General features: G+C 38.8%; 1 protein-coding gene across 2 annotated transcripts; it reads left to right on the plus strand.

Annotated features, from left to right (window-relative positions):
• Positions 1 to 749: 749 nt before the first annotated feature.
• rabl6b (RAB, member RAS oncogene family-like 6b) lies at positions 750 to 20570 on the plus strand. 2 transcript variants are annotated; one of them, XM_069682355.1, is made up of 17 exons: positions 750 to 853; positions 4108 to 4450; positions 4580 to 4714; positions 5973 to 6020; positions 6222 to 6251; positions 6655 to 6707; positions 6883 to 6971; positions 8178 to 8318; positions 9924 to 10029; positions 10282 to 10385; positions 11192 to 11580; positions 13012 to 13165; positions 13977 to 14180; positions 15449 to 15710; positions 15999 to 16185; positions 17306 to 17364; positions 17456 to 20570. In XM_069682355.1, exons 2-17 carry the CDS (start codon positions 4321 to 4323, stop codon positions 17651 to 17653), a joined length of 2289 nt encoding a protein of 762 aa, XP_069538456.1. In that variant the 5' UTR covers positions 750 to 853; positions 4108 to 4320; the 3' UTR covers positions 17654 to 20570. The 2 variants fall into 2 exon arrangements, with proteins under 2 accessions (XP_069538456.1, XP_069538457.1); XM_069682356.1 differs by lacking the exon at positions 6222 to 6251.
• The last annotated feature ends 503 nt before the right edge of the window (positions 20571 to 21073 follow it).

Here is a 21073-nt window from a genome sequence, read left to right on the forward strand (position 1 = left end):
AAGTGTATTAATCCTTTGAATGGTGTGCAGAATAATGCAGTATATCTGATCTTGTGTTCAGGTTGGAAACGAGATGCTTTACATACTCAATACATCCATATGGTCAATACCGAAATCAGTCAGCAGACCAGTTTCAACAGTCAAAACAATGTAAGCAGTTGAGTAACATGAGACAACTTGTGTATGGAGTCACAGGAGTACGGTCAATGAATAAATCAATAAAAAAATGAGAAAATAAATGTGGGAAAAAAAGAAGAATGAACTAAATTTCATTCCACATTCCAATGACTCCGTATTTTGCGTCCTCCCTCTGTATCGATATTGCACTGGACTGCATATGGTTATGTCTAAGGAGCCCACAAGTAGTAGGCCCATTCTTGCATTACAGCTACTTCTATAACAGGAGTGAGGTTTTTCTGGAAGACTACGTTGCCGTCAGCTGTTTTTTGAGATGTAAAGAAAAAAATGATCTCACAAAAACTAAATTCCATTTATTTCTGTTTTATTTTGGTGTTTCATGTTTTTAATGTTGTAAGTTTAGTTCCTGAGTTGAGTAGAACAAGTTGGGGGGCAGGTGCAAGTACACTTATATGACAGGAAAAACATTCCATAAATAACATTCAATTGACTTTCCCTGACCTAAACTATAAACGGACAATAAATAGTACCTTCAGCTTTATTTTGAAAGTATGAACGGAAGTTGTGCATTTTTATGTAAAACTTGACGCTGGGTCGCTGTAGCTGTTGTCTTTGCAAAGGAATGTCTCCGCTATATGTCTGTCGGGATGGAGGTCTGACAGATGTTTTGACATAAAGATGTCCGGGATGCAGTTCGTCATCTTATTAAATAACCGTGAGTATTTGTAGCTGACACTACCCGGAAGAAAACATTTAGTCTGGCTGCCGTTAAATGTCACTGAGCGTACAGGGAGGAAAGCTAAGCTAATATCGGCTGGATAGCTAGCTTAAACAGAGCCAGGGGATAACGTTACCTTTTAGTCAGGGTGGATAACAAACCGGCTGCCACATCACTGTTTGAAGGCTGTCTTGACCTTGACATACCCTTTAGGGTATTATGCACAAACATTTCCCCTCATAATTGCTTTCAATTTTGTCACAGCCTTTCTTCTCCGAGCTAACAGCTTGGGCAGCTAACGCTAGCCGGATAATGTTAAAGGGGAAATTCACCCCAGAAATAGTTGATTCATTGTATCATTATTACAGTATTGTACAGCTTGTATATGAATATGAGCTAGTCTCTCCTGTAGCTGAACAGAGACATACATAGTACTAATAATGTTAACTGGAGACAACCCCGAAGCTGATCTTGATTGTGCAAAATGTACTCTTCCTGACTGCTGTAGTAGGGATTTAACAGGGACAAAAATACACTGCGTAAAACCCATCTTTCATGTATCACTATCATTCAGCTTTATTACTTTGCTTTTAAAACGGTAACCAAATCATTTGCAATTCAACTGCAGAGAGTGTCATTAGACGACCACATCACTACATCTAGTCCAAATTTGTGCGTTTAATGTTTTGGGAGCTTTTCAATGGATTTTCCCCCCGAAAAATGAATAACCAGGTCCCCTAACAACCCTTACTGCTGTTATGGAGATTTTTCCAAAAACTTCAAAAATCTGCCTAATAAACATTTCAGATGATACCCAATTCAAGTATACTTATGACCTAGGGTCATCACTGCATATTAAAGAGTGTAAGGAAATATAATGATAAACTGCAGTTACTTTTTCGATGCTGTATTAATTCTCAAAAACACTGCTATCTTAATTATTGTTTACAGGCAAATTTTAATTCCTCTGTTAAGACTGTACAAAAAGTAGAACTATGTTGATGTAGTAATAAGTACATCATTTTTTTATAGAGCACCATTCATACACAAAGCAATTCAGAGTGCTTTACACAATCAAAAACAGAGCATTAAGAACATTAAAAGAAATCTGACAATTAGCAAAAATAGGTACAAAAAACAAAAATCAATTGGATTAAAGGAATTAAGTAAAAATGTACATAAGAAGTTCTTGAGTGCAGCAGTACAAAAAACAAAATATATTCACATTACAACCACTTCAACAGCATCGAGAGTCTTTGAAAGAGTAATTGATTTACAGACAATTGTCTCATCTTTGTCTTATCTTGTTCAACTTTGTTTAATTTTAGGTGTTAAGGTATTCTCAAGGGTATTGAGCGATTACTGATGGGTAACCTGCTCAGCACGCATACCAAAAATGACACGGTTCTGAAGTCGCCGACTAGCGAGTCATATTTTCCCGACGGACACAGATTCACAGACTGCTCTTGCCTTAAACGAAATGGATTTTATATACCTGATCCACCCCAGAATGTCTTCCCAAGGAATAAGGCTCACAATCTGTCAGGTGCCGACCTTAGCTGCCCCGGAAACTCCCCCACAGGGGTGCTGTGATGGACAGATCCACACACAGTCCCTCAACACTCACCAGTTGCTATTGAACTTATGATGTGTTTTTATTGGTTTAATTATTGATTTCAGATATACATCATGATTTCAAAATATCAGCTGTAAGGTATGAACTAAAGCAATAATTAAGTATTAATTAAACTAAAAGAATCAAATAATAAATTAAAATATTTAATCAATTAAAAGTAAATAATTAAATCACAAGGATGAAGTAAGATTAGATAAGAAGTTATGGGAATGCAGCAGTAAATTAAAGCGTTTTGAGACCCGTTTTAAAAAAGCTAAGTGATGGAGAAAGCCTCAGGTACTCTGGTAGCTTGTTCCACAGGTACTCTGGTAGCTTGTTCCACAGGTACTCTGGTAGCTTGTTCCACAGGTACTCTGGTAGCTTGATCCTCAGGTACTCTGGTAGCTTGATCCTCAGGTACTCTGGTAGCTTGATCCTCAGGGACTCTGGTAGCTTGATCCTCAGGGACTCTGGTAGCTTGTTCCTCAGGTACTCTGGTAGCTTGTTCCTCAGGTACTCTGGTAGCTTGTTCCTCAGGGACTCCGGTAGCTTGTTCCACAGGTACTCAGGTAGCTTGTTCCTCAGGTACTCTGCTAGCTTGTTCCTCAGGTACTCTGCTAGCTTGTTCCTCAGTGACTGTTGTCAGATTGTATGCATATGGTGATTTAACCTTTAAACTACAATTAGATTTAAATAATTCCAGTATCATGAAACATGTTTAGTGAGATTTCTGACACAAAACAGTCCTAATGGATATATTCTATACAATAATAACATCAACAACAACCTGCATATTATTTTCTCTATAAAGCAGGAAATTAGGAATCGCCATTTCCTTCCATGTCCAACACCCCAACATAACATCCCTATATGGCTAAGGGCTGTAATGTCTAAATGAAAATAGAAAGATATTCCGTTGACTATCAAAGAAGACTTTAAAATTGTTGCTGGACAATTTTAATTTTTTTGCCTTATTATTATTATTATTATTATTATTATTATTATTATTTTCAGTCCTGAGACAAGGAAACATCAATAAAACCAAAATTAGCTGATAGTAATACTTTTTAAACTTCTTTCATGTTGTACAAATTGAGCACCGACATTTCAATTCCAGCTGCCATCTTGTTGTAGATTAGGACACAGTGGCTCAACATGAGAAACAAATTCAAAAACATTTATTTATCAAGTAGTTGGAATATTTGTTTCTTTGAGGTGATAGTAGGAGAACTTGAGGTTTCTGGAAATACATTTAGAACCACAGCAGTACGATAAACATAGTTTTTTAGTGACCAACAAGTCACTATATTGGGTCATTAACTTAGCTGAAAATGTGATGCTTGGCACTGTTAATGGCATGCAATGACAATGAACGAGAAGCAAAGTCTTATTGAAAGAGCTGGAAGGGGTTGTCTGTGTTATTTATATTAAATGACTAAGATATAGCTACAACAATATTCTATGTATGGGTGTAGTTCCTTTAAATCACTGCCCATTTCTGTCAAACTTTTAATGAAGGCATGATTGTATTGATTTTCATGTTTTCACTCGTCTTTTTATCATGCCTACACCTTATAATTAAATTGTAGTAAATTCCCTAACCTTACTCCAACATTCCTCTGGTTTTGTTTTACAGATGATGCTCAAAACAACATGGTAGTTCACTCCACCTCTGACTGGGAAGCAAGGCCATCAAGTTGGATTTAGGAGAAGTGCTGCTCAATATTTAGTAGTTTGGCGTCATATTTACTTCAAAGCATGGACCCTTAACTCAGCCATCAGAAATCACTGTTACACTGTTCCTTTAGTTGTGATTTCCAACTGTTCAAGCTTTCATACCTAAGTCAAGATGTTTTCAGCACTCAAGAAGCTAGTGGGATCCGAGCCAGGGCAGCTCAGGGACAAGAACATTCCGGCTGGCATGCAATCGATGAACCAAAGTCTGCAGAGACGCTTCGCCAAAGGGGTTCAGTATAATAGTAAGTAGTACAACCATTCAGAAGGACAGAACTCGGCAGAGAAATACGTCTGTCCCACTTATCGATATGAAATGCTGCATCTAAGATAGGTTGTTTTCTGATTAGCCTAATGTCCCTTTCCCACTACAGTGAAAATAGTCATCCGAGGAGACAGAAACACTGGAAAGAGTACTTTATGGCATCGACTGCAGGGCAAGAAGTTTGTGGAAGAGTACCTACCCACTCAGGAGATCCAAGCCACAAGTATCCATTGGAATTACAAAAGTAAGTCCGTGTGTCATGTCGTCTCTTAACAGCTTTCGTCTTATTGCCACTGCTTCGGTTATTTTTCTGTTTCGGTGAATATTTGACATCTACTGTTTGTGCCTTTATGATGTATTTCAGTGGCTCCATATCAAGGTAAAAAAAAAAGCCTGTGCCCATTTAGATTTAGCTTCAGCAGAACAATTTTAGAGTAAACATCCTGTGTTAGTATTCCATACAGAGTAAACCTTTTCCCACCACTGCTTCTTCTAGTGTTTGTAGTTTCTGGATCATACTGAAGTCACTTAAAGCTGGAGTAGGCAACTTTGGAGAAACCTGTGAGAGTTAGCTAGATATATTCAAGAAGTATTCAACCAAAAACACGTGAATATGAACCAGGGCCGGGCATGAATTACTCGTTTAGGACAGCAGTATCTGTTGAATATAATAAATAATCATGTTTTATGTTGAATAGATATAAACACAAGTCTGTATAGTTCTTAAATAGACGTTTATGTTGGATAGGATGCAGTGATAAAACTATTTATAAATATTTGTACTGCTTCTTTTTATCAAAAAGAACACGTCCATTCAACTGCAGATAAAGTCCAATGTTTTCATTCAGACATCACGAAATGTAGTTGACAGGCTGTATGGCGACCAGCAGAGTTAAGAGTGATGTTTGGAAGCTTTTCTACAAGGTGTTTGGAATGGATGTAATGCAAGCTATGCAAAGTTGAACTTGCATGTAATAGAACGACAATACTTTTTATGATAGCAAAAAAGATGCGTAAGGTGATCTTTCCTCACCTCATTTGCGTTACCATGCAACTTTATGATCCCACCAGGGCAGAGAGAGTTAGCCATCTCATCGTGAAAATAGTGTCTGGAGATATGCTCCTATTAAGTCAGTGCAAGACGGCTTCAGTGAGCTGATGCCGTCTGCTTTTCTCTGCACTGTCTTTGTGACTTGCTTCTGAGCTTTAGCTTGAGGAAGACTCTGCTCTTGGCAATGAGTACACAGGTGCGCAGATAAGCCATTCAATCGAAAATGATCAGAAAGATTAATACAGGCCTGCGACAGCAACTGGTAACAGGTTTTTTGTTTTGATGTCAGAGGATTTAATATGTAAATGGCTGTCAGAATGTGAAGGCAATATGAACAAAATATTTCCAAAGTAAATTGCCTACCCCAGCTTCAAGAGGTTGTACATTTATATCATTTTCCACTGGTGTTAAAGAGCATGAATAATGAATATGCCTTTCCTGTTTCTCTCAGCTACTGATGATGTGGTCAAAGTAGAGGTGTGGGACGTGGTAGACAAAGGTGAGTGTTGACACAACTGCCAGTTAAAGAGCTAGACTTTCCACTGAGGCTTACCTCACTCCAAGTTACACCTTTGTCTATCTACTGCAGTCATCCTGCTACACTATGTCAGGACATCAAACAGACGCATGGATGCTTGTTTGTCTTCTGTCCTCAGTGTTGATGTTGTCTTTTTTTGCACCTCTCTTGCACTCATCTCAGGCCAAAAATATCCTCTTCCTGAAGGTGTAGGTGAGCTTCACTCTAGTGTGTAGAAACTGAACTTGCTCGTGTGCTGTAGGTTTGCCCCGCCTAGCTCCTCTCTTTATCTGAAATGTCAATACTCTCAAGGTTTTGCTATTCCCAGGTTTGCTGCGTGGCTACATTTCAGAGTTTGGCTTAGTTTTTTTGCTGTGTGTAGCTAGAGCCTGAGTGTGTGCACCATGTGAGCCATGACTAAATGCCAGCACTGTGTATTTAAAAGGGTAATGTGTGTTCAACTAGGTTGCAACATGCTTTTCAATAAGAAAAGCGCTGTGCTGCTCTGCCTGCTTACTGATATAAACTAATGTAAATCAACAAACTAAGCTGTAGATATTAATGGTTTATTTTCAGCTTGTCTTAAGTCATCATGTCTGATTTCTTGTTCTTTCAGGCAAAGGCAAACGGCGTGGAGACAATTTGAAACTGGAGAATGAGCCCCAAGAGGTGATTATCACATGAATGTCATGTGTTCAGGAAAAAAGGCTGGCTTATAGTGTGTGGGTCAGTGATGGAATTTGCTCAGAGGTTGTACAGGATGCACATGATCATAAGTTTCATGTTTTTTCCTTGAATTGTATAATGAAATATTTTGATTGATATAAACATTTGTGTGTTGTAGTCAGATGAGGTGGCCCTGGATGCAGAGTTCCTGGATGTTTACAAGAACTGTAATGGAGTCATCATGATGTTTGACATAACCAAGCAGTGGTAAGAGTCATCTGTTCGAGTCACTGTCCTCACACTGTCTCACCAGTGAACGCTAATGCTACAATATGCATGGACAGATTAGGTTTCAGTCGGTCTGCATGTGGCTGTGAAGTTTCCACTGCTGTTTTTTGTTCATCTTCAAAGGCAAATCCTTTAAAAACACTTGTTCGTTGCAAATTGGGCATCGTGTCTGAGAACATACATTTATTTTTTTCTAAAATACTTGCATGTCTTGGGAGGAGGGACATAATTCCCCATATATGTATTTTAGTGTTTGCTGTTTTCCATGCAGATGAACTAACCTGTTACTTTCCTCGTAGTAAGAGTATTGTTGTCACTTTCATGTAGTCATTCAAATCTCTCAGACATTAGTAACATTTTTTCATGCTGTTCTGGAATTGATGCAGGCATATTTAAAATGAAAGAATACATGAGTGATTTTAAAGCTTGTAAGAGTAAGGATTAATGATAACTTGGACACACTTGGACATAGCTTGGCCTGACTGCTGCCCCCCTGAACTACTATGGCTAACAGTGTCACAGAGTCCACACTGGCAGCGTGTCAGGTGCTGCGCTGCTGTGGAACCTCTGCTGTCAGCCCTATAACTACATCCTGAGTTTGCCTTTGATAATGGCAGACAATAATCAAATGTTTGTTCTCATTCCAATATACATTACATTCATATTTGGTCTAGACAGATATCTGCAACAGATAGAGGCAGTTTTGAGTTTTTCGTGTGAGCTACAGACATTAAAACTTAAGTGAAAGGTGTCATAGTGCAGGTTTTATGTTAATGTGACAATCCAAATACATTTTCACAGTTTATTATCGAAGACAGTGATTTCTGTAGTTTGTTTTTATTTGTGCAGATTTTAAATAAACTCTAGGGGGAAGCCTATTGTTTAGATTGTCTAGTGTTTATCTTGGCTAACTTGAGGAAAAACATTTGTTAATTTGTACCTATCGATGAGACTATCATTCTGCGTTATAAGGCCCCGATGTGATCAGCTGACATGGGCCTATCACTGAAGTTTCAGTATTGCCATATATGTTTTTGTATATAAACACTATTTAGAATGCTTGGGATGTTTTAGAAATCGAGTCATCACATTGTATGTGACCATTATCAGTATCAGAGTGGTACATACCTTCTTTCTTTCACCAACCCCAAGATCAATGTTGTGTTTTGATGTTGTCATTTGTAGGACTTTTAACTACATCCTGAGGGAGCTGCCCAAAGTACCCACCCATGTGCCAGTGTGTGTGTTGGGAAACCACAGGGACATGGGCGAGCATCGCGTTATCCTCCCTGATGATATAAGAGACCTGATTGCTGGACTTAACAGGTAGAGATCAGCTAGATTTCCAAATGAAACAAGAGCTCTCACTGTGATGATTAAATGTGGAATGTTGTTTTTCAGAATAATTTCTCAGACCGGGCTCTGCTGCAGAATCTGATTGAAGAGCAGCTTTTTTAATTTAACAGCCATTTGGTGTCATTAAGGCTGAAAAGTTACCTCCTATGAGAATCAGTTATACATGACACGTGTATCATACCCTCACAGTTTCCCTATAGGCAGCATCAGCTAATGACAAGATTGCGTTACACCCTGCGATGAAGTACGCCAAGTGTAGAGATAAGGAAGTGAAAATCAACTGTGAAAGATGGGAGCAGGATTAGAGAGCACGTGAAGGAAAAAACAGGAACAAAATGATTCAGACTCTGAGAAAACTATTTGATAGTAAGTAAGAGGGAAAAACAATATATTTTACACATAAAAACTTTGTATGTTGTGATCTAATTAATTACATACCCGCTGCCCCACCATTGTTTTGCTTCCCTCAAAAGTAATAAAACCTAATTAGTTAATTTTTAATATCAGCACCTACATTTATTAAATATATATATTTGTATTATTTGTAAACTGCTTGTAATCAGTACTTATTTAGACAACAGCACTACAGAAATAAAAGTGTGTGCTCCGTGCAGCAGCATAGTCGCAGCACAGAGAAGCAGGAGACACAGTATGGTGCTAGAGCAGGAACACTGCACCACTTATTTTCTCAGTACATAGAGTCAAATAATCCGGTTTAAGTTCATATTATTTTTTAAACGCTTGAAGAGCCATTAAAAATGGTCAATGATATTGAATGTGTGTTGATTGATCCAAGACATACCTCATGCATTGAATAAATTGCAAGAAAACATTCACCTTATAAGTTGCTGCTAGCCTTTGAGCTGCAAAGCGAATAAATAGATTTTTCCCTTGTGTATATCAGGCTAACATTTACAAGTTATGATGAAAAGACATATTGCTTTGTGCCATGCTATCACAACCTACAACTACATCAATGGTATTGTGTGATACTACTTAGCTGGACGTTTGGCTGACTACTGCAAAACATGTAAAAAAATAAATTCTAAGACATACCTACAGAGAGCCTGTTGAGCTTTAAAACAGAAAATAGCTGCCTCCCCAACTCCAAGAGCTGTGCAGCCATGTCATGTTGATGCTGATTTTAAATCTCATTCAATTAAACCTAATGTGATTGATGTTAACACAGAGTATACGGTCGGTCCTCGCAGCTCTCCAGAACTTTCTTTTCAGCTTCTTTCAGCCAGTTTTGCTTTTACTACCCTCAGACTCAGCTTTTATCAACCTTGTTCCCAGCAGCCACTCATGGCAGTGGCAGGTGAATACATACATTGTCCACATAAATGATAATGTTGGTCTCTGACAGCTAGATGTGTAAAAAGACAATTGTTTGCCTCAATAAAGTGATGAATCTTTTTTCTAAGCCAGTTCTTCTGCCCTCTTGTGTCCAAAAATTCACCTGAACCCTGTTTCGGTCTTTAAAATAACAAAGACAATAACTTGAAATTCCCTTCAACCAAACTATAACCTGCATATGAAATTGTCATGAAAGATAACTTTACTTGTGTTTTACAGACCAATGGGATCCTCTTACATCCACTACGCCGAGTCCTCAATGAAAAATGGGTTTGGCCTGAAATATCTGCACAGGTTTTTTAACATCCCCTTCCTGCAGCTACAGGTCATTATTCTCCCCCTAATGTGTCATCTTTAGTATCATAATGATTTAATTTTATTAAGTTTTTATAAGTTTTTCCCATCTTGAACTGCTTCATAAGGATTTCAATAAGCTCTAAGTCACATGCTGTATTGTTAAGCCAGAGAAGCATTCTTTCTAATCATGCTGTAGCACAGTGTGACTACAGAGGCTTAATCTGAGCCTGTTTTTAATCATTCATGTCAGGTTTGTGTGTGTGCATGTGTGTGTGTGCAGAGAGAGACGCTACTGAGGCAGCTGGAGACCAACCAGCTAGACATGGATGCAACGCTGGAGGAGCTGTGTGTCCAGCAGGAGACTGAAGATCAAAACTATGAGATGTACTGTCTGCCTTTTTTTTCCTGTCTGCCCGTGTATTTTGTACAAATTTCCTAGAGGGGCATGAGCAAAAGTTCAGTCTTCCGAATGGTTTTGGTGCACACCAGACAGTATACTATTTGAACCTGATACTTTCTGATGAGCACCACCAGCTTGAAGTTTTTGGACATGTCCTCTCAAGGGCTCCTTAGTGCTGAGGCTTGAAACATACTATGTACTCTAAGGCACATCAGTTCCAACATGTAAAGATATTGGATAGAGTTACATTGTAAGTACATGTTCACTTTTGTCTGTGCTGTCAGTCTGCCAGAAAACAGTTTATCTTAACAAATGGCTTTGTAACTTTGTTAAAGCTATTGTGAGGTACTCCTTAAAAAACATTTCACCTTGATGGACAGGCTTTTGCAGGACGTATCAGTGTGTCCCGCAGCGAGCTCTGTGACCATCACACCAAAGCTGTTTGTCTGTCACCCAGAAGACCACTGATCTTTTCTTAAACCTAACAAAAACATCTGATGACTCAACCAAACCAATCTATGAACAGCTGTGTTAGATTTGTTTAAGTGTAGGCCCCAAAAGAGCTTGGTTAGTTTTAATAAAAGATCATTGTTTCATCTTTGTTCATCAATGATCACAAAAACATGAAAATCATCCCTGTTTTAAGTTAAAGTTGAGCCTCCTGTAGCTTTAACCTTGGGTGTTAAGGCAAAGATGAGCTTGATAAGCAGCATTACTCTCTGCTTCCGAGCCTCAGGTTTTATTGCAGTTGAATCAAAGTTATTAATCAGCTCTTATGTGATTTCTGCAGTTTCCTGGAGAATTTGGAGTCTCGCAGTAAGGGCTATGGCTCCCCTGGTCCGGCCAACGGTCAGAGTCCCTCCTCGGGCTCCCAGTCCCCCATTGTCCCTCCCAGTGGGGCTTCTACAGGCAGCTCCAGCCCTAGCACCCCTCAGCCTCCCATTCCCTCCCAAATTATTCCACAGTCACCGTCTGTGTCTGCTTCTTCCCCCCCCCCTCCTCCTTCGACAGCAGTTAGCGGAGCAGCTTCACCTATTGTTGAGTCAAAGCCTCCAGCCCAATCGCCCGAACACCTTCAGTCTTCAGCTGCATCCGGAGCGTCAGGCCCACAGAAACGCAGCTTTATCTCCCGCTGGTTCGGTTCATCTCCTGCTGCAGAGACTTCTGCTTCTGCACCAGGTGAGTCTCTTCTGCTCAGGCAGTTCAAGGTTCTGCAGCTGTCCACATGCTGTCTCCTCTACAGTTGTGTTCTTGCTCTCATCAACACATGCATGAATGCAAGTTTGGAGAAGGCTGTCAGATTAAGTTCAAAGACTGCAGGAGCATAAAGCTGTTATCCCTATTACTGCTCCTTGATGGGAAAAGTAATAATATTACAGTCGCACTTTGGCCAAACACTGTTAATGTAATGAACATTAAACGACTAAAAGAGATACATGAAGCCAGCGATGTTTAATTTTCCATAACCCAAACCTAAAGTTAAAAGAAGCATTGAGGGGCGCTGGTTTAGCTCAGTCGGTAGAGCAGGCGCCCCATGTACAGAGGCTACAGTCCTCCACACACTGATCGCAGCCCCCACTCTCCACTCCCCACATTTCCTGTCACTCTTCAGCTGTCCTATCTAATAAAGGCAAAAAAAGAAGCTATGATGAAACAGTGACATTTTCACAACATCTATCACAGCATGAGATCTGTTTCAGAGAATTACATGTTTGAGATAGTTACTCTGAAACACTGTTCATCCTCTGAGTCAGTAAAGTACCATAAATGCATTAACATGTTGTCTTCTTATTAATCATTCTTGCATGATTAAGCATGACTCAGCCATTTAGAAAGATTTCAGTTAAGGGGTTAGCCAAAAGATATTTGTTTGATTTCTCAAATTAAATTGTGTAACCGTAAAAAGTAATATAATATTTAAGGACGAGCTTTTGATTATTCAGCCAAAACTCACGGCAAGGTTATTTTTGGTCTTTGACCCAGAGGAAGCCAGGGCAAAGATTAAAGGAGAGGTGTAATATTGTCAAATGTCTTACTGTTGGTAAGAAAATGAGCTGCAGCTGTCTGTTGTTGTTTTTTTAGACCTGTGATGACTTTATCACAGAAGCTGAGTGAGCTTTATAAACACATTAGCTAGTTTATCTGGATCTTGTTTGGACAGAAGGTCTTTAATTCTTGCTATGTTTTAGGTGTTAGTAGCAGGCTGGCTTTTTTCACAGGATAGAGTCCATCATGACACCAACATTTCTAGCTTGATTTGTTAATTTTGATGTCAAGGTGAGCACTAACTTTTAAAGTTTTTTTGGTTACAAAAACAGGGTTTTTTTTGTGTTCACTTTTGGCACAAAAGTGAAACTTCAGTCGACAGTAAGTAGTCACAAGATCCAAGATTGAGCAGTCGAGTAATGCAGAGCTTTTAAAATGATCAAATGACTGGCTGGTGTGTGAATGTCATGTGACTTAACAGTTTCATTGGACTTTTGTGTAATTAAGAAGGCAACACATGGCAGCGCTGTGATGGGAGCTTCTAAACGTACAGTGTAGATTTTACTAAAGTTAAAATCGTATTTAATAGTTACTCACGCAAATCTTTCTCTATGTTTTCCTCAGACGACCCGCCTGCACCAGTCTGTTCTTCCAAGGTTCAGAGTGTGGATGATTTTGTGCCTGATGAGAGACTTGATAGAAGCTTCCTGGAGGACAGCCTGCCCTCCAAGAACAAGGTGCCTCAGCCTGCGCCAGCTCCGGCTGTGGACAGCGACAGGTGAGACGTTTACCTGTCATTTGGAATTAGCTTGATTATCCTTTGGCATATAGTGAAGTCTTTTTTTAATATCATACATTTTTCTTCTTTACATAAACTTTGAAATAAGTCTTAATGTGTACATGAAAGTTTATTTGTTTTATTCTTTTAAAAAAAAAAGGTATTGACTTAAAAATCAATATGCAAGTTATGTTTATCAGATATCTAGGCAATAAAAATTGTGCAATGTCCATGAGATGTTATGGAGGTTATGGTTTACATCACAGTAGCCCAAAACCGTAGGTTTGGCCCCGTGAAGCTGTCTGTCCTGGTGGCAAGTACCTTTGACTGGGGTTGTCTTTCAGGTGCAGGCAGGTAGCCCCCTTTCAGTCTTACAAAGAATCAGAAAATCTACACTCTTTAAACACTCTGTATTATTAATGTTTTAGCAGTCTGCAGAAAATTGAAAATGTATCTAAATGGCTGCTGATTTTAACTACCACAGAGTGCAGAGCACTATTCTACCACAAGAAAATGACTTCATTTGGCCAAACAAAAAAAGAAAGGTCAAAGCCTTTTTGGCTTTTATCTGTGTAACTGATGTTTTGGCAGGTGAGCTTTCAGACCATCACGTCTTTGTTTCCATCTAAGCCACCCTGCAGTCACTGCTGTTAAAAAACATTTTAACAAATCTTTTCAAATCTCCGAACTTTAAGCCAGGTGGGCAGTCAGTTTCGGTTTGGTGGGACACCTTGCAATATACTTCAGGAAAGCGTGTCCTCTCAAAGAGTAAAGGTAGAAAGATATATTTCCTGTCCTTTCTCTCTCCCAGCGATGGTGAAGGCAGAGGAAACCCCATGGTGTCTGGATTCCAGGATGAACTCGATCCTGATGACTCCAAGCCTAGCCTTCCCCAACCTAAGACCCTGCCCCCCAGTAAAGATGTCACTCTGACCAGTGACGAGGAGGAGGGAGTAACAGCAGCCCCGACCATAGCACAGGACCAAGACCTGGACAGTGAACCTGATCTTAAAACGTAAGTCCTTTCTCAGAAAGAGATGGCCTTGAACCCCCAGAGATTAGCAGTTCAAGTATGTTGTAGTGTTAAGGGTTGTTGTCCATGAACCTGGCAGTTAGGGGATTCAACAGCTATTCTTTCTTCCCTGTACTGTAAGTATTTCACACATTTTTTAAATAACAGCCTTGCCTAAGTGGTCCCATTTACAAGTTGACATCCTGAATTGTCTTAATAACAATAACAGTTTCTCAGCACACTGAGCAGTTTACACCATGAAAACAGAATTGACACAGGTGGCTGTGGAAGATCATTGTTTGCATAATTCTGAAATTAAATATAAAAAGATCAAATCTAAATGAGTCTAAAATAAATATTTTTCTTTTAGGTTTTCAATTTTTTGTTATTTAAGCATCTGAAGTTATCAAAAAAAAGACATCATATAAGTAAAGATACAGATGTTTTTGCTGTATTTCTATTGCAAATGATCAGAACTCTTTTGTGCTCATTGGCATATCTCAAAGATATGAATTAAATATTTTATTTTTATTATCAAAATGGGAGAAATAAACATTAGAATCAACATATTCAAAACCCCAATAAATCTGTTTTTATATCATAGCTGCCAGCCTAGGACGTTGAGGCTCATGGTTGCCACTTTTTCTGCTTTTTCTGCTATCTAGGGAAATCAGAAATATACCGTACATCTACCCATAATCAGGTGTTCCATTAAAACCCATTGAGCTGCTTTTTTGAAATGTTTTACTTTGTAGTGTCAATGAGAGGAACATATACCCTCTAAGTTTGTTTCTTATAATAATTGCATGTCCTAAGTTTAATATTCACATATTATCTGATCAGCACTCCTGCATAAAATTGTTAAATTCAATTTAATGTTAAATTAATTTAAAATGTATCATTATAATAGAAAATCTATCTCTGTGTTTAGCTTAAGCTGAAAATGATGCTCATATAACGATGCCAAAAGATTGTCATTTCTTTTCATTATGACAGATAGTTTCCAGTCATGTAATTTAATCTTAGTGTATGTGGTGCAGATGCATGGCCTGAGCTGTGAATCATTTAGATCTGCCACATAAAGTTCTGTGGTGTGACGACATGATATACAATATCACACTGTAATATTAACCATGACGCTCGCTGACTTCCTTTGGTTTCTTTGATGTTAAGATAAAAAACTTGAATGTTTGCCACTGCCGCAGCAAAACATTTAAGTGACATTGCAAAAAGAGCATACAAATGAACTGTTCCATATCACCCTGTTTCAGGCCTGTGATCCACATCACAAAGCCAAAGGTGTCATTAAAACCTCCAGAGCCCCGAGGCCAGACCGCAGCACCCATCTCCCTCACCTTGACTCCTGCATCAGATCAGCTGCCCCGGCACCAAGGCAAGAAGAGGGGAGGCACCCCAAAGGCTGAGGACTCTGATACAGACCCTGAGGCTCCTGTAGCCCAGCAGATGCTGTCGTTTGTCATGGATGACCCCGACTTTGAGTCTCAAGCATCAGATACACCAAAAATAACAAAGGTGAGGTAGAAAGATTTACCTGCAGAGCCGATTCACTCTGAGGTCACAGCTAGTTTTATCACAGAAAGTCTGAGCCTTAAACCAAAATGACTATTTCAGTCAGTCTCTGAGTCATATCCAAATCATGATACAAATCACACAGACTTCTGTCATAAAGGCTTGAACTACAAAAGATAATTTCACTGCATTTCGTACATACTGTCCTATAAGGAGACTTAAAATCTCTGTTTGTTTGTTTTTTGGAAAACGTTCCTGTTAAGAGTGTTCATTTTTCCCCACATTTCGCAGGATACATTTCCTGTCAGAGATGAGCTTCTGTCCGACCTTTCTGACGATGATATGCAGTTAGTCAAGGTATCAGAACCTCTGAAGCCCACTGTGATCTCCTTCAAACACAAGGACGATACTGACCTGTTTGGCCTCGGCTTCCAGGAGGAGGCTCCTGCAGCCAAAGATAGCAGTGAGGAGCAGGAAGGCAAGTCATTAAATATCTGTCCCTTGTGTTTCTGCATCTGTTACTCATATTTTGATTACAATTAGCGGTAGTATTAACAAATGAGCTAATTTCATTGTTCTGATTAGTAACTACACATGATATCTGTTGTGTTTAGATATGAACTCAAATGTAGGAGTGGGAATCGTTTGTCTTCATGGTGTCAGGAGTCTTGATTGTAGATTGATACATGAACTGACGATGTAACAAATCGAACAGCTGGCTCTATTTTCTAATCTTCTGATCAAAAAGAGAAAAGTGAGTGCAATTTTAGCTTTTTGTCAAAAAAAGTTCATTTAGAGTTCATTTTGCATTCTGCTATTAGAATAGAGAAGTGAAAGTTTCACTTACTGGCCAACGCCACTGGCTCAATGTCTCTTTTGGAAACAGTTTCAATGCTTAAGACTTGTGATGTGCAATTACAAATGTTCTAATGATCTGGTATGACATACTGTCTTTTATAGAATCATAGTTACTTATATTAAGTTACAAATTCAGAATGACAGGAATTTGATGTCTGGATTTGAATACCTGTTTTTTATTTCCCATATTCAAGCAATAACCAGGTATACGTTTGTCCTTTCCTCTTTTTATTCCTACCAAAACTAAAGACTGTGTTGCAGTCTTGCAGGGTTACTATGAGTGGTTTGTGTTATTTGCCATGATTGAGGCCATAACATCAGGTGGTCTTGCATTATGAGCTAGCAAGACGATTCCTTTCTCCCTAATTTAAACTGTCACCGCTTCACAGTAGCTTACCACCGCTGTGCGAACATGTGCCGACAACAAACAAGCTTCCAACAATCGAGTCAGTTAGGAGGTGACATACTTGCTTCCACCTCACTGGAGTCCACTCCATGTTAACTAACTCTACAAGGTTTGCTGCTTCCTATTTGGCGGTGGAGAAATTGCTCCTGTTGTTTGTTGATGATGCTTATGTCATTGAAGTTCAGTATTTGCATGAGCTGATACAAAAAACTGCCCTTTCTCCACTTTGAAATATATTTTTTAAGACTCATTAAAAGACTAAATGTGAATAATCTATCACCTAGTGACCACTTAAGTACTTTAAGTAAACTGTACAAATCTGATCCTTTTTCAGACAAAGACGGCAAACACTCCTCCAAAGACAAGAAGAAAAAGAAGAAGAAGAGCAAAGAGGTAAAGTGGTCGTTCCTTTCACATACAGTAAGTAGTAACGAGTTTAAAATACTGTAATACAATACAATAGATTGTGTCCTTCTGTTATTAGGAGGATGAAAAGAGCAAGAAGAAACACAAACATAAGAAAAAGGAAAAAGACGAAGCTGCAGCGCTGGACGAGAAAGAAAAAGAGAAAAAGAAAAAGAAATCCCGGCCCAAGAAAACAGAAGTGGACGAGTTGGAGGACTTTCTGGGTGGAGGAGCGGGGTCGATCAAAAGAGATGATGGTGATTATGAAGAACTATAATAGCTTCTGTTTTATGAGGTAAAATGAGAAGCAGAACAGCAGCGAGGCGTGGGGTCGCTAAAAAACCTCCTGGTTCCTTGACTTGTATGTGCATAAAGCAGCATCTTCAAGCCATACGCAATACACAAGGCTACTGATGACACGCAGGTCAAATAACCAAGGACTCTGGTACCTGTATGTTCCTTCTGATTGATTTCCCTTCTGCACTACTGCTATCACTTCCATTCCAACCAATGAAAAGCTGCGGGGAGACCCACATGTACTGTAGTGAGTCCTGATATTAATATCTGATGATTGCCGTAGTCCAAATTGGCTCTTTGTACTTCAACACGACTGACTTGTGTTAATATTTTCTTTGACTTGATACACTCTGTAAGTGATCCACTCCGAATCAGCTGCTGTAAATAGGGTTACCATTTTGTCTGAATATTTGTTTGGTTGGTGTAATGATCGAGAGCATGCTCAAAGTGACAACTGACTCCTTAGAAACTCTGTAGTGTTCTGTCTTTTCTTCTTTCCTTCTTGTTGGCTTCAGTGGTTGTTGCCCGATTTAGCCTTGTGTCCCTAGTTATGAACTCTGAAGAAAAATTCTGAATGAAATTGTTCAAGAATTTTGCGCAACCTGCCCAAAGGAAATTCATATTCACTCTAGAGAGTGTCCACAGGAAGCTGGCATTGACATTTTCGCTTTAATTTGCCCTCAGTTCACACTTAAGCAGCATTTCAGTTACCTGAAAAAACACTTGTTAAGATTTAAAAAGTCTTCAAATGCTGGCTGTCACGGTGAACCAGGAAGACTGAGCGTTTGGGAAACACTGGGGTAAACATGGCTGATTTGGCATTAGATTTTTTACACTTCAACTCCACACCAAACTCCTACTGCAGCCTACATGAGTCTCATGTTTAACTGTAAGACTCATGTTTATCAGTTTTCCATAAGCGCCTCAAGTCAGCCCGACTTCCAGACTTTTCTAGCAGATGACTTTTTGAGTGTTTCAAGTCCCTTTCAAGTTTTTTGTCACATTTAACCAGATAAAGGATTTTAGTCAGCTAGTGTGGTTAAGTTAGTAGCAGCTTCACTGGTGGAGAACAACTTGATTTTTGACATGAACCTACTTTATTTAGTCTTTTACAGGTTTTAATTACGGGGTCTGTGTTTATGGAAGAGGAGGAGACTTCTGCGCATAGTTCATCTCTATAGAAAAATACCTGCGAACGTTAACTGATTTTCAGTTGTGAGACCATTTTTCTTAAAAAGTGATTTAGATGGAGGACCGTTCAGAGGGAAACCAGTGGAGACTATAACATGTCTGCCGTTTTCACAGCATTTTTAAAATTGCTCTGACTAGTGTGGAGTAGTCTTGGTGTGAAATTGACATCTGCCATGGCTTCTGTGTTGGCTTTGGTTACCCCCTTAAGCCTCTGTGGCCGTGAACATAGTCCGTTTACTCTAGTGACCCAGCAGTTCAACGGCCACCTTTCTCTGCATGTAGGCTACACACAATTTCTCTTCATGTTTTCTGCAATTGCCTTAATGGAGGTTACTACAAGAGAATGATGTGCCGCTGTCCTCATAAACCATTTTTAAGTGTTCTTACTGTAAAGTGTTAGGTAGCTCGGTCGGGTTCAGAATGTTGCAAGCCTTTCTATTGGATAAACAGAATCTCTACCATCCTTCAAGCCTGTTATACGATTGCAGTGAATCAGTGCATTTTTTGTTGTTTTTGTTTGATTTTCATTGGACAGCAAAACACCATCCTATAAAGGACTTATTATGGAATTCTGTTAATATTTCTCTGTCGGTAACATTTCCAAGATTTCCACTGTTTTATCCTTGTGTTATTTATTGCTTCTGTTTTGTTTTGTTTTGTCTTGTTGCGAGATGTCTGGATTTTGTGTGACTTGTGCTGAAACTATCCACAATGCTTTTTCACATTTTCCCATTTTTTCCTGTAATTCATCCTTTAGTAGTTTACGTCCACTGCTTAAGGTTGTTTTTTGGTTATATGAAATCCTAAACTTTGATTTCTTTTGTCCAATGCTTCAGATTGCCTGCTCATGATAGACAGAGATGATGTGCAGTATCCTTCATAAATCGCATAACCAAACTGTTGCAAATAAGTGAAGCATTCATGGATCTTCAGAAAAATGTATTTTTACATATGTTTTGACGACTGACAGATTTCATACAGTTTCCATCTCTCATACACGGTTACACTCTGTTGGTTTACAAAGAAATTATGTTTGATATTCCAAAGTTGAAACTATGCAGCATTGATCCTGAATACTGTATGCTCTTTTTTGTTGTTTGTCATGTGATTGAGGATAAATGCTGAAAGCAGTTTCAAGCAAAGCATGAGACTTAAATGTACAGCAAGAAAAGAATGTATAAAGTATATAAATAAATCTATATATTTGAAGGGCTTTGTTCCAAAAATAATATTCACACCATGTGGAAACAGTGTCAATGAAATCCTATAAAATTATGTCGGCAGAATGGATCTCATTGAGGAAATAACAGTAATAATATTGGGATGGAAATGCATTTTTTTCCCAAATGGCTGTTTGATATTTTGGAATGAAACCCTTCATTTATTTTTCACCCCATGTCATGTTCCATCTTTACACTATGTGTGAGTTTGCATACGTTTGGTTCATCCAATAAACGCAAACTTATTTCTTCATAAAGATGATTTCTTGTTCATTATTTTACAGATCTTCGACACTGAAACAATTTTAAAAAACACACAAACTTGTGATTATTGTGCTGATTTCTTTACCTCCGAGCCGTAACAGAACATTTAAGCAGGTCACTCCTCTGTAATCTTTTTAGGTGTCTTAATGGTGCTGCTATATAAAAAATTATAAACGCATATTGAACATAGAAGCAAGTCTTACAGAGGCAAAGAAAAACATTATGAGGGCTTTTAAAAACGAAAAAAGAATGAATTAAATATATTGTAAAAAAAAAAAAAAAAATCAGAATCAAGTAAGATACAGCTTTAAGGCAATAAATAGGTTAGAAGTATCTAACAATGGAAATCAAAATGCAGTAGGTAAAAATCAATAAAAGGAACAGGAGAACAACAGAGTCTTTAACTGACATGTGCCTGAAATTGCATTAGAGATCATCAGGAAGTATGCTCTATCTGTTTGTAGCAGAATAGCTTCACAGTGCTGTGGTGATAACGAGTGAATTTCACAAGTGAAATGCAGTAAAACTTTTGAAATGTACGGAAGCGTTTAGTGGACATGCATCCATACATTTTACTTACTCCATTCTGCGTTTTCTCGAGATGTCTACTTACTTTTCTCGTTATCTTTTGGCTGGTATATCTGGAAAACAGAATTAGGATGTTACACACACAGACCAGGGCATGCCATGCTGCCATTGCCCACACTAAGTTAAGCCTGTAACTT

This window comes from Semicossyphus pulcher, unplaced genomic scaffold, assembly GCF_022749685.1.
Source record: "Semicossyphus pulcher isolate SPU_LCO1_2020_fin unplaced genomic scaffold, fSemPul1.0.p SCAF_6, whole genome shotgun sequence".
In the NCBI taxonomy this organism is placed as follows: Eukaryota; Metazoa; Chordata; class Actinopteri; order Labriformes; family Labridae; genus Semicossyphus; species Semicossyphus pulcher.